At 42.5% G+C, this 12,805-nt stretch overlaps 1 protein-coding gene across 1 annotated transcript; it reads left to right on the top strand.

The window, feature by feature from the left end:
* Positions 1-263: 263 nt before the first annotated feature.
* napepld (N-acyl phosphatidylethanolamine phospholipase D) lies at positions 264-12,595 on the top strand (the record flags this gene model as incomplete). The annotated part of the gene is made up of 8 exons (XM_083663181.1): positions 264-410; positions 1,368-1,508; positions 4,427-4,651; positions 5,388-5,491; positions 7,643-7,808; positions 8,566-8,714; positions 10,044-10,158; positions 10,939-12,595. The coding sequence occupies 8 exons, from the start codon at positions 264-266 to the stop codon at positions 11,080-11,082; spliced, it is 1,191 nt and encodes a 396-aa protein (XP_083519307.1). The 3' UTR covers positions 11,083-12,595.
* Positions 12,596-12,805: the final 210 nt, after the last annotated feature.

Genomic DNA, 12,805 nt, shown 5'->3' with positions numbered 1-12,805 from the left:
ATACTTAAGAATCGCAATATAAATCGAATCGGCACCCAAGAATCGTGATAGTATCGAATCGGGAGATAAGTGAATCGCCACAGCCCTAATGGATATACTCAGGTCTCATCTGGGAAGGAATGTTTATCCAAAGGCCACAGTGGCTGATCAAATCCCACAATTCACCATTTTACCAGCTGCAGCTATGTGTTTACAGCAGAACAGAGCATCCTAATGATGATCAACCACATACTAAAGTGGCCAGTAGAAGAAACCCAGCCAAAATGTTGTGTTTCATCGTGCAGGAGGTGGATGGCACAGTGCTGAGAGGGGCTGAAGGTGGAGAGGTGGATCCTCACCCTCACACTCCGAGGAAGTCCAGCTCCTCCCGCTCCTCCCGCAAGAGCTTCCGCTTAGACTACCGGCTGGAGGTAGAAACCCCTCGCCTCAAACCTCCTCTCCCCGAAACTCTGACACACCTCCTCTTCTCCACTCCTCCCCCAAACCGCCATATATCCTCCCACCAATTCTCTCCAACTCTTCCCTGTTCTCTTCAAGCCTCTCTTGCAATGCTTCCCAAACATTCCTCTCCTCAACTTCTTCACAAACTCCCCTGCTCCTCCATCTTCCGAAACCGGTTAGCTCCTCTCTTCCACCTCCTCCAAACCTCCCGGTGGCCGATTGCCCTCAGTCAGGGCTTTTCAAAGTCTGAGACTGTGGGCCTCCCATCAGACAAATGTTATTTGATCCCATAGACACTCAACAATTGAGCCAAGATAGCCTGACATACTTCAGACTAAACAAATGTCTGTCTGAAGGCATTTATTTGTTTCTGACTCTGAGAAAGTGCAGGAATGCAAACTATTCACCTTTAGGTACCAAAATAAGATGAAGGATTTCTGAGTGGTTTTATGTCTGTGCTCAGTGCGCTGGTATCTGTCACCTTTTTCACTCTCCATGAGTTTGCATCCCTGAAGTGGGAAAAACAGTGAAATTCCACCAAACTGCTGTATCTCTGAACTATCTCTTTAACCAAATTACACACAGGCTATTCTACGTGATCTCCTTTTGATAACTAATGTAATAACTTTTTTTTTTTCACTTCCATTCACTGAGCCTCCCCTGTAACTGTTTGGAGCCCCTCTGGGGAGGGTAAATTGTATTTACCCGCTTAAGTGTATGCAAAGACAAAACTCAAATGTATCAATAATATCTTTGGTCAGCGCAAGCGGGCCCTATATCTGGCTTTGTCCAGTCCAATTTGCATGGCGATTTGAGTGCCGATGCTCGTGAACGCTTTATCGCGCTGGCCATAATGCTAGCTTCTGACCTAGCTTTGTTTAAATATAAATGGCTAAAATATAACTAATTGCTCATTTTGATTGTAGGAGGAAGTGACAAGGTCGTGTCGGGACAAACATGGCCGCTGGACCAACCCCTGGTCCACATGGAGGTTCCCTTCCTACTCAACCCTGCTGAGGTTCCTGTTGTTGGACAAAAATCACAGCAATGTGCCAACTACTAAAGAGGTAGGTCACTTTTAAAGGGGTCGTAACTAGTAAAGAAGTGGGGAGCTAGTAAAATGGTAGGTATCTACTAGTAAAGATGTCGGTAACAAAATTAGTTAAAGGGTGGGTATGTGAACCAAGAATTAAAGGAGTTATTGGAGGTGGCAGGGGACACACGCTGATGATATTTTGTGACAAAGCCAAGACCCTGCCAATTAACTCCATATCAGTGCTATTAGAAGTTATGAAAGAGTATTCCAAACTATCTGGTCACAACATTAATTGGCACAAATCAGAAGCCTCAAACCTGTTCCTCTAATCTACTGTCTACATTCAGTTTTAAGTGGTTCTCAAAAGGTATGAAGTATTTGGGGATAGAATTGAACCCAGATATAGGAGAAATTATTAGCACTAATATGGAGTCACTAAGTCACATTAAAACAAATCTGGATAATTGGGACTTATACCGCATTCAAGACAACTTGGACCGCCGTAAGTTTCAACACGGAACCTCCAGGCCGGACAGATTTGCGTTCACGCTGCACCTCCCGCTCGGGGAAGAAACCAAACTGTTGCTATAGCAACCCGCGTTAGCATGGTAGCTACCTACTAGCGAACAATGCTAACCGAACATGCTGAATGCTGAATTTCACACAGAGCGAAACACAGATGACACAAACACATATGAAATGTTAACATTACATAAATAAGACCTCAAATTGTGTGTTAAAACGTCAACAAACGTCTTTATAATAATTCTGTGATTATCATTAACGATGCAAGTTGCCATTTTGATGTGGCTGTGACGTCAACTCGGAGAAACCGAAGCTCTGGATGATACCCGAATTTCCGAGCTGTAATTCCTGCCTGAACGACCGTTCAATTCACTTTTTACAGGTCGGAAACCCATTTTTCCCGGCGGTCCGAGTTGTCTTGAACAGGGTATAAGTTACGCCTGACGTTATAGGGCAAAGTCAACCTAATAAAGATGGTCATAGCCCCACAGATAAAGTATCTCACTGGAATGATACCAATATGTATCCCACAACAATTATTACTGAGATATAATACTATGATAAAACATTTTCTTTGGAATGGGAGAAAACCTAGAATTCGTATGGACAAGCTCTGTCAACCGAAGGAGGCAGGAGGTCTATCATTACCAAACATACAGTATTATAGTATTTCGTATGAAATGGCCTAACTTGCTAGACACACTGGTGGAACAAATTCTGAATCAGATTGGATCATGATTGAACAGGAACTTACTTCTCCTTTTAAACCTATTGACGTCTTAGCATGCAGGGCGGACGTGTCTCCACAACCGTAAGGTGAGGTCGCCCGCCACCTTACACTATCCAATCAGAGACATTTTTACATTTTCTGAGAAACTGAAGGTCAGATCGCGATGCCTTTAAAAGACTACATGTATTTCTTCACCTCAAATCCAACCCCGCCACCCATGAGTCTCTACGAGTTACGGTTGCGGAGATACCTCCGCCCTGCATGCAGGACTACAGGAGAGAGATAGAGAACAGCAGGTGGTTTGGGAGGTCCAAGTTACTGATCTGATATTTTAGTGATTGCTGTCAGAATATAGAGCCATTTAACACTTATTTGAACACAAAAACATTGCTGAATGCACCTTTAATGAACTGTGGGACAGCTTTAGTGGATATATGTCTGGAGAGAACAACCTAACCCAGGAAGGAATCTGATGGTTTGGAATGGTATGCCTGCAAAGCTTGTCATGTGCTTCATGCCCATTATAGCTTATCATTGTGTCCAAAGAACTGCCTTTCTTATGTCAATGTCTGTCGGGATTCCTGCCTGCTTTTTCTTTTCTGTTTTTGTTTTGTTTTTGTTGTCGTATTTTGTATAAAATTGAGTAATGATAATAATGTTTGTACTTGAGATATCTGCTTTTTTTTTTTTACCATTTCCTCTTTCAGTCGTATATCAGAGCCATGTTGTTGAAATATTCCCCCATTTATATAAAAACCCTGGGGAGTGGGGAGTCTACGTGATTGTCATAGTTCAGCCAACTTTTTCTTTACCACTGCATCCTCCCTGGTCCCACCTCTGTAAGCAGTAACCTGGCCCTCGTCAGTGCTCACAACCCCGGTGGTATTTATAGCTGTTAGTGTAAACCTAGCTGAGCTCTCTGGGCTTAACGGCGTCAAAGGCTGCCTTTGCACAGCGCTAGAAAATCTGATTTTTAACCCCTTAGTGGCAAAAGACCAGGGTTTGTATGCAGGAGGCCTCTATGAATAAGGGTACGAATGAATGATCAGAGGTCATATATTTTACCATAGGAACTGATGCCATATGGCATCAACTAATATGCAAAAATATTTGATTTGGGAGAAGTTTCACCTCTGTGTGTTCAGTATTTAGGGCACTGTGGTGAAAAGATGGGAAGCTAGCTCAAATCATTCAGTAAACATGCACAATGTGTAAAGAGGGTACTCTAATGAACTACATAAACAACTACATAAAACAAAATAACTATGTAAAAACGCAATGCTAAGTTAATCCAAGAGCATATTTGAGAGTGTATTTCTCTAAAAGGTAGCAGAATCTAGGCTCAGCTCCCTTTCAGAGTGATCTTACCACTCAAGTACCGAACCAACTCCAAAAGCTGGGAACAGTGCACCATTCCAACACTTCCAAAGAAATTACACACAAAACAATCACTTTTTTATTAGGGTGAGAGCATTAAGTTCATAAGGTTGAAATGTCCTACTCTTCTTAATGAATAGATGGCTGTTTTATTTCATTTCCCCAATGTTATCTGCCCCCCTCACTCTGTTTCTCTCCTTCCCTGTTTCTCCACTCTCCTTCCTCCCCCCTGTAACCTTCCTCTCCATCACTCTTCCCTTCCAACCTCTTTCTCCTCACTCGCACCTCCTCTTCCACCCCCCTCTCTCTCCCTCCAGGCCCTCGACAGTGAACTCCCGGTGATGGTACCATACTTCATCCAGGAGCCAGACCTGTCAGACTCCGCTCCGGGTCTGAGAGTCACCTGGCTCGGTCACGCCACGGTTCTGGTTGAACTGGATGGGCTCAATATCCTGACCGACCCCATCTTCAGCCAGCGGGCCTCGCCGGTCCAGTTCATGGGGCCCAAAAGGTACCGAGGGCCCCCCTGCACTGTGGAACAGGTTTAGTACTTTTTGACACCATGTTTTATCAGGTTTTGTTATGAGTTTTTTTTATTTGCTTTTTCTAATTTCTGTTATTTTTTAATAAACCGTATTTTTCAAGGTTTTTCTTAGTAGTATTGATTATTTCCTCTCTTTCTTCTTCTTCTTTTCTCTCACCTTTTTACACTATTTTTTTTTTACAAGATGTACTTTGTTGGCACATTTCCTGAAAGAGAGAAACAAAAGTTACCACACACTCGTTGCTCTGTTGCCAAAATACCATTCAGGAACATTTGACAATTCCAAAAACATTTAATCAGCAAAGCTATCTTCATCCCTACATCTACAACAGCTATACTGTCAAAACATGTCTCGTTTAATGGTCAAACATCTCATTAGAATGATACTCTTGCATCAGAGCTAGGAGTGTTGACTTTTCCTGTTGTCTCTGTCTGCATTTATCCCATCATTGTTATTGTGTATTACTCTGTACATGTCATAGCATTTCTTACCGACCTAGGTCAAATAGTATTTGCTGGTGTTGTTTATGGTTTGTTTTAGCTCACTGAAGTGTCAGGATAGGTGGTATTTGACACTATCATAAGTGCCAGATGGCAAGAATAATTAAGAATAATTTCTAACACACCATTTGACCCAGGTCTAGTTTCCTCCTGGTGTAACAGTTTGTTCTCTCTCCTCTCCTTCCCTCCCTCCCTCCCTACCTTCGTTCCTTCCTCGCCTCTCCTCCCAACAGCTGCCCAGGATCGATGCTGTTGTAATCAGTCATTCTCATTATGATCATCTGGATGCTGGATCTGTGGCCAGCCTTAATGCGCGCTTTGGAGGGGAGCTACGCTGGTATGATGGATGAGTGGATGGCCAGCATTAATCAATAATACTTTGGGAGAAATGACAATTTAGGCATTTAGCTGACACTCTCATCCAGTGTGTCTAAGTGAAACAATAGCAAATCACATGGAAACGTTTTTACCCCTTGGCCACTGGTCAATTCAATTAGTCATTTTGGGTCCCAAGGCAAACACACGCATGGGGCCTGAATTAGGCAAGACAAAAATGTTTGTCTTTTTTAGGGGGAAGGGGATCTTTAGGCTGATAATAGAGAACCAAAGTGAACGTCACTTCCTGCCTTGCCATGCGTACAAAAAAAATATGAATGGTGGTGAATGGCAAGAGGCAATACTTTTTTTGATCACGTTTGAATTGTGCCATGAGGTAAATTTTGTCAATTTAAAAGAGAACTATGCATGTCAAAAAAGTCACCGTTTGTCCTGAAACAGAAACATAACGTTTAGTTTTGTATGAAACCGCTCAATTGACTACATCTCTGGTCTCGCACAATGTACGTCACACCAACAACAACATGGCCTGGCGGGAGATACGGACATGGCTGTGCGTAGTCTTTCTGATGTATAACTTATAGTGCCACAGTTTGACCACAAACTGCAACTTTCTTGACTTTCAAAGTTATCTTTTAAATTGACAAACATCATATGTTTGTACCCCGTGGCACAATTCAAATGGGATCAAAACAAGTAACGTATCTCTCCGTTCACCACCATTCTTTTGTTTTTGTTTTACGCTGGTACGCATGGCGAGGCAGGATGTGACATTCACTTTGGTTCTCTATAACAGGTCAACAGTCTATGCCACATAGAAGTGCACCTCATCTGAAAGCTGGGAACCTGAAGATTAATTTGAGATGCAGCTCAGGCTAGCACTGTGTCAAGTTTTTCTACTCTTAAATCTGTAATAAACATTGTGTTTTGGTTAGGCATATAATCAAAAGTTAAAGGTTTCGAGTCTAGAAGGGCGTATAACATTATGGTGGAACTTATATGATGGCCATCCCCATGCTCAATTATATCTCATAGGATGTTGCAGCAATGTTTGGGTTGACACCATTTGTTATACAGATTTGGTGCAAGATTTAACCATTTTGACCACCTGAGAAAATACCACATTAAGACACCAAAACCTTGAGGCACACCATAGAAAAATCCATGTTGTGATTTGGTAAAAAAGTTTGACATTTGGAGATCTCTGTAAGAATTGCATTTGTTTTTTGCCATTGCGTAGCGAGCACTCCTGTTCTGGAAATTGCTCAGAAACCCCCTTATTGTCAATTATATAGGAGATAGGATAGGATCCATTGAATGTGCTTGGTCTCTAGTTTGTGGATGTAAAGTTTCATGAGGCTGTGATTATCCTAGAGGTCACAAGTCATTCTGTACAATGAGGTCAAGTTTTTAAGAATGGTGTAACTACAATATTAGTATGGTGACTAACTTCATCACACACATAAATATAATTGGGCTAATTGAATCCACAAGTCTCGGCTTTCCAGTCATACCCAATTTATGCAATTCCAAGACTGTTTAGGGAGCCCAGTATACAGAAATATTAAAATAGAATAGGTGAAAATAACACATTTATACTGCATACAAAAAAAGGGATTCCTTTGAAAACGGCCATGCCAGTTTTCCGCCTCTGCAAAATTTAGCCTAACGTTGGAGCATTATTTACCCCCCTTACCAACAAGCTAGCATGACATGGTTGGTACCAATGGATGCCTTCAATCTTCTAGTTTCATATGATACCAGTATTTTCACTCAAAATGAGCCCGCTAAAGCCACTAAAAGACATTGTCAGCCGAAGAGACGGCAATAGACTACTTGCACAACTCCACTACTTCCTGAAATGAGTAGGGCGTCTTGGTTTCCTGTCCTATACTATTGGATGAACTGATTAATGTCAGGTGTGCCTGACTGCTGCAGTCACAACAACAGTGATCAGGCACATCTGACATTAATCAGTTCATCCAATAGTGTAGAACAGGAAACCAAGATGCCCTACTCATTTCAGGAAGTAGTGGAGTTGTGCAAGTAGTCTATTGCCGACCTTTTAAAGTCCACCCCGGCCCTTGAGCTTAAGTGTACGTGCACGTTTGTGTTGTATGCATGTGTGTGTGTGTATGTGTGTGTGTCGTAGGTTCGTGCCCCTGGGTTTGATGGACTGGCTGGTGAAGACGGGCTGTGAGAACGTGATGGAGCTGGACTGGTGGGAGGAGAACTGCGTCCCGGGTCACGATGACATCACATTCGTCTGCACACCTGCTCAGCACTGGTGCAAACGCACCGCACTGGACGACAACAAGGTAACGTTACACCTGCTCAGCACTGGAGGAAACGCACCACACTGGACGACAACAAGGTAACAAACACCTGCTCAGCACTGGAGGAAACGCACCACACTGGATGACAACAAGGTAACGTTACACCTGCTCAGAACTGGAGCAAACGCACCGCACTGGACAACAACAAGTTAATGTTACTCTGTTGTATTGATATTTCTGTAGTATAGAGTTGAGGGCTGTGGCTGTGGGGTGTTCATGATGTATTCTCAGCATCTCAATAGCTTATAGTTGAAATTTTGATTATTGTGGACATTGTTAATTTATTTATTCATACCCTTTATACATCTTTTTCAAAAGAGGCCTGCCCAAGTAGGCAACGTCAAGAAAAATGTTTCAGACAAATAAGACAAAACAAGCAAAAATGCAGTTAAATCCTTTAATGGGTATGTGTCAAGTGAAAATTCATCATATGAACGTTGAAAAGCTGAGCAGGATCAGTAGCCAAGCCTAAGTAGAAGGGAAAGAGAGAAGAGAGAGAACAGAACAAATAGGTATACTGGGGCTGGGTGATACAGTTCAAATCAATATCACGATAATCATAAGGATCTTTCTCAATATCAACATATACTGTATATCACAATATGGTTAATCACATGAAAAATCACATTTAATAATCAAATTATCATAATACTGTACATTATAATTACCTGGCAATTATCATATCACGATATGATACCACTGAAAGATGATAAACGATAGTACTGAATTCTCCTCCCAGGCTTTATGGGGGAGCTGGTCTGTTCTGGGTCCTGACCATCGATTCTTCTTCGCTGGTGACACTGGATACTGCCCTTCCTTCCAGGAGATCGGACGGCGCTTCGGACCGTTTGACCTCGCTGCAATCCCTATTGGAGCATACTTGCCTAGGTACACACACACACACTGTAATTTTTTTATACATTAATGACGAAGCTTGAATCTTTATTTCATATAGCTAGGGCTGCAAAACATTACATTTCCCCCCCTCCTATTTACAATTAATGTAATTTGTACCGATATTGCCTATTGAAATGAAACACATTAACTCTAATATGAGACAGCCAAGCAAAAAGAGGGCTACTGTACACTAGAATAGGATATAAAAAGAATGTAGTTTGTCAGTGCCATGTGATAAAAATCAAATACAAAGTTGCAAAGAGAACAAATTTAATTTCGACTTCACAAAATAAATTGTTGCGTTTCAGTTACAAAAAAGAAAGAAAAAAAAGTTCACATTATATTTACTGCAACCTTTGATTTGAGGCCATGCCATGTGAAAGATGCAGCTTATATACTGTATGCACACTGTCTTTTTTGTTCTTTTTAAGCAGTGCAGCCACTTCTGTAAGTGACATGTGTGTCCGTTTGCGGACACACATGTAGGGCTGTCACTTTTTCCAAAAATAAAGTTCCAACGAACTTGAATTGGCTCGCAATTCGTTGGATCAATGTTAATTGCCCCAAACCCCCTGGAGTGTACTTTGTGACTGGACTGAACTCTGAAGCGCATCTAGTGTACTAAACCTGCACCACTTACTTACGGTAATCTAGTGTACTAAACCTGCACCACTTACTTCATCTAGTCTAGTGTACTAAACCTGCACCACTTACTTCATCTAGTGTACTAAACCTGCACCACTTACTTCATCTAGTGTACTAAACCTGCACCACTTACTTCATCTAGTGTACTAAACCTGCACCACTTACTTCATCTAGTCTAGTGTACTAAACCTGCACCACTTACTTCATCTAGTGTACTAAACCTGCACCACTTACTTCATCTAGTGTACTAAACCTGCACCACTTACTTCATCTAGTGTACTAAACCTGCACCACTTCATCTAGTCTAGTGTACTAAACCTGCACCACTTACTTAATCTAGTCTAGTGTACTAAACCTGCACCACTTACTTCATCTAGTCTAGTGTACTAAACCTGCACCACTTACTTCATCTAGTGTACTAAACCTGCACCACTTACTTCATCTAGTGTACTAAACCTGCACCACTTACTTCATCTAGTGTACTAAACCTGCACCACTTACTTCACAACTTGGGTTTGAACTGACCTGCCACACCCACACGTGTGTGTGTGTGTGTGTGTGTGTGTGTGTGTGTGTGTGTGTGTGTGTGTGTGTGTGTGTGTGTGTGTGTGTGTGTGTGTGTGTGTGTGTGTGTGTGTGTGTGTGTGTGTGTGTGTGTGTGTGTGTGTGTGTTAGGGATGTGATGCGCGGGCAGCATGTCGACCCAGAAGAGGCTGTTCAGATTCACCAAGACGTTCAGGCCAAACGCTCACTGGCCATTCACTGGGGGACCTTTGCCCTTGCTTACGAGGTGTGTGCGCACGCGCGCGTGTGTTCAAGGTTTCTATTAGTCACATACACATTACAGGTAAAGTGCAGTGAACTTAGGGCCGCAGGCTCTCCAAGACACTCCCGTGTGTGTGTGTGTGTGTGTGTGTTGTTGTTGTGTGTATGTATGCCTCTGTCTGTATGCAATAGTATGGTTGGTGTAGTGTGTACGGTTACTGAGTAAGGGAATAGAGCAAGTTAGGTTGGCGAATACTGATACACATGTTTTTTGGTCAATGTGAAAAATAAATATTTTTTAAAACAATGGCTGACAGGAATCACATTACAGTTTCATGATCACTATTATAAAGTCTTGCCTAAAGAGTCACCATGTGTGTATGGATGCCTTCAGAGAGAGAGAGAGAGAGAAGCAGAGAGAGCGTCACAGAGGTAAAAAGTGCTCTGGCACAGGCACACTATTCTGTTCTCGTGACACAAAAGAACACAAAAGTGTCATTGTCCGTTAATCTGCATGAGTATTTCTGCAGCTAGCATAGTTTCATACAGCCTCTGGCTAGCTGCCATGCTTGGAAAGTTCTGAAACGAGCTGACAAAAAGCCTGTAGCCGCGCTCTGCCTGGGCCGCCGGGTTAGATGTGATCTTTTTAATGCCTCGCTATGGAGAGAATGAGCTAAAGCTGCTCCCTTTAAACTATGTGCACGGTTAGGTAAAGTTGGTCTTTAACACTCCCTTTCTCTTTTCCACTCCCTCTGTCCCTCGCTCTCCATTTCTCCCCCTGGCGCTCTCCCTCCCTCCCTCCCAGCACTACCTGGAGCCGCCGGTCCGTCTCAGAGAGGCCCTTGAACAGAAAGGGTTGAAGCCAGACTGCTTCTTCACTCTGCACCATGGCGAGTCTCGCCTTGTTGCACCGCAGGAAGAGGAGGTCTTCGACTCATCGGACCAATGAGTGTTTCCACGCACACCGAAGTCCCACAGATATTTGGGATTGTTTCGATGAGGTGGTGTTGTACCAGATGTTGGTGTGTACACATCACATCCCATTCACAAAGACTCAAATAAGCTCTTATCCTGATGGCAAGAAATCCAAATCCAGGGAAATAGTGATATTATCCAGTATCCTGTGGCTTCAATACTACTCATCCTACTGTATTTGCTGTTGGCTTTTGTGGACGGAGTCACTTCTGCATCTATTATTATTGTGCCATTGTGCAGAATATTCTGTTGATCATGTACAGGTGGACACTGGTGGTGATTAGGACATGAAAATGTATACAAGCAGCTTATCCAAACACTAAGTAGAGTATGAAAATGACATGTAATATTGTTTGATTGTAAACACATTGAATGTTTTCCCTGGCATTACATAGTCAGGGTGGGCAATGCTCATTAAAAGAGTTGTATTTTTAATTCTTTGCAACACAGATGTGGTTTTCTCATGTCTCATCAGGAGAAACTGGGATTTTTCCATCTATTTAGCCATGAGAAGATGATTTGTGTGCTACAAAGTGAAAATCAGTTCTGCAGCTGTATAAATGAGACCATCATTGACCATTATGGGCCCCATGACATTAGTGTACCACACTGCATCCATACTGGCATAGTCCAATGTAGTTCCCCCCCCGTGAGCCACTGAGTCTCACAAGGTCAGAGGTTTTCAGTCTTCACATGAGAAGTTCTTCAAAGTCCAAGCTGCCTGTCACTGAGGCTCGAACCCCAAACCTCCAAATTATGGTGTGGCCATACGTGTAATTTACAATGAGGACATGTCCCCACCACTTCTCAACAAACGGACGCCCATGTGTACTCAGATGTCAAATATGGTCTGACAGAGAAGTATGGAATCTTCACATGGAAAATGTGTAGCAACCCTGACTATTCCAATGGAAAACTAAGGGTGTTGATGGTGATGATATTGGCATTGCATTTAGTAGGCCCAGTGTTGGTACAGTACACTACTAATACAACAGAAAAAAAAACAATAGACCCTTTTCACGGGGGCCATTGTGTCGAAAAGGCACATAAAATAAACACAGGTGCAAGCAAAACACTAATAAGGGTTTCAAACTTCCATGATTGGAATTTGGAAACCCTCATTAGTGTTTTGCTTGCACCTGTGTTTACCCTGCCTTTTCCACACAAAATGGCCCCGTGAGAAGGGTCTATTCTCAAATACTATTGAGTAGGTGGGGCTTGTCACCAGAGGAGATGCCACCTTGCTGGTCATTCACATAAACCGCAAAGTCAGCATGTCACACGATAATTTCTAAACATTTTAGAGACGCCTGCCATTGCTTAGGTCACACTGTCCCAGTAAATACATGGTCCTGTGTCATTTCAATGGGTTGTGTGGCACTAACTATGATCAGGGGTTTGAACTCAACTGGGGCCAAACATGCTCAAATGTACACACTCGTGGTACTGCAAGTGTGCCAAACACCACACTATGTATTTGATTTTTGCTGAGCTTTTTTTTTTTAGAATATACTACTGTCTCAATATTGAGCTGTGACAAATTCTTACAAACTCCACTAGGTGGTAGCATCATTCAAAACTTTTCTTTACTGTATGGATGGAACCCATCCTAAATTGAAGAAAGCATCGGAAATAAGTGAAACCTACGTAAAAACAAAACAAAAATGGCACAATACGGAAAGAAATGGGTAGAAGGT

This window comes from Poromitra crassiceps (assembly GCF_964638095.1).
Source record: "Poromitra crassiceps genome assembly, chromosome: 2".
NCBI classification, from domain to species: Eukaryota; Metazoa; Chordata; class Actinopteri; order Beryciformes; family Melamphaidae; genus Poromitra; species Poromitra crassiceps.
The sequence above is the reverse complement of the archived record's forward strand: the minus strand, read 5'-3'. Positions and strand labels throughout refer to the sequence as shown.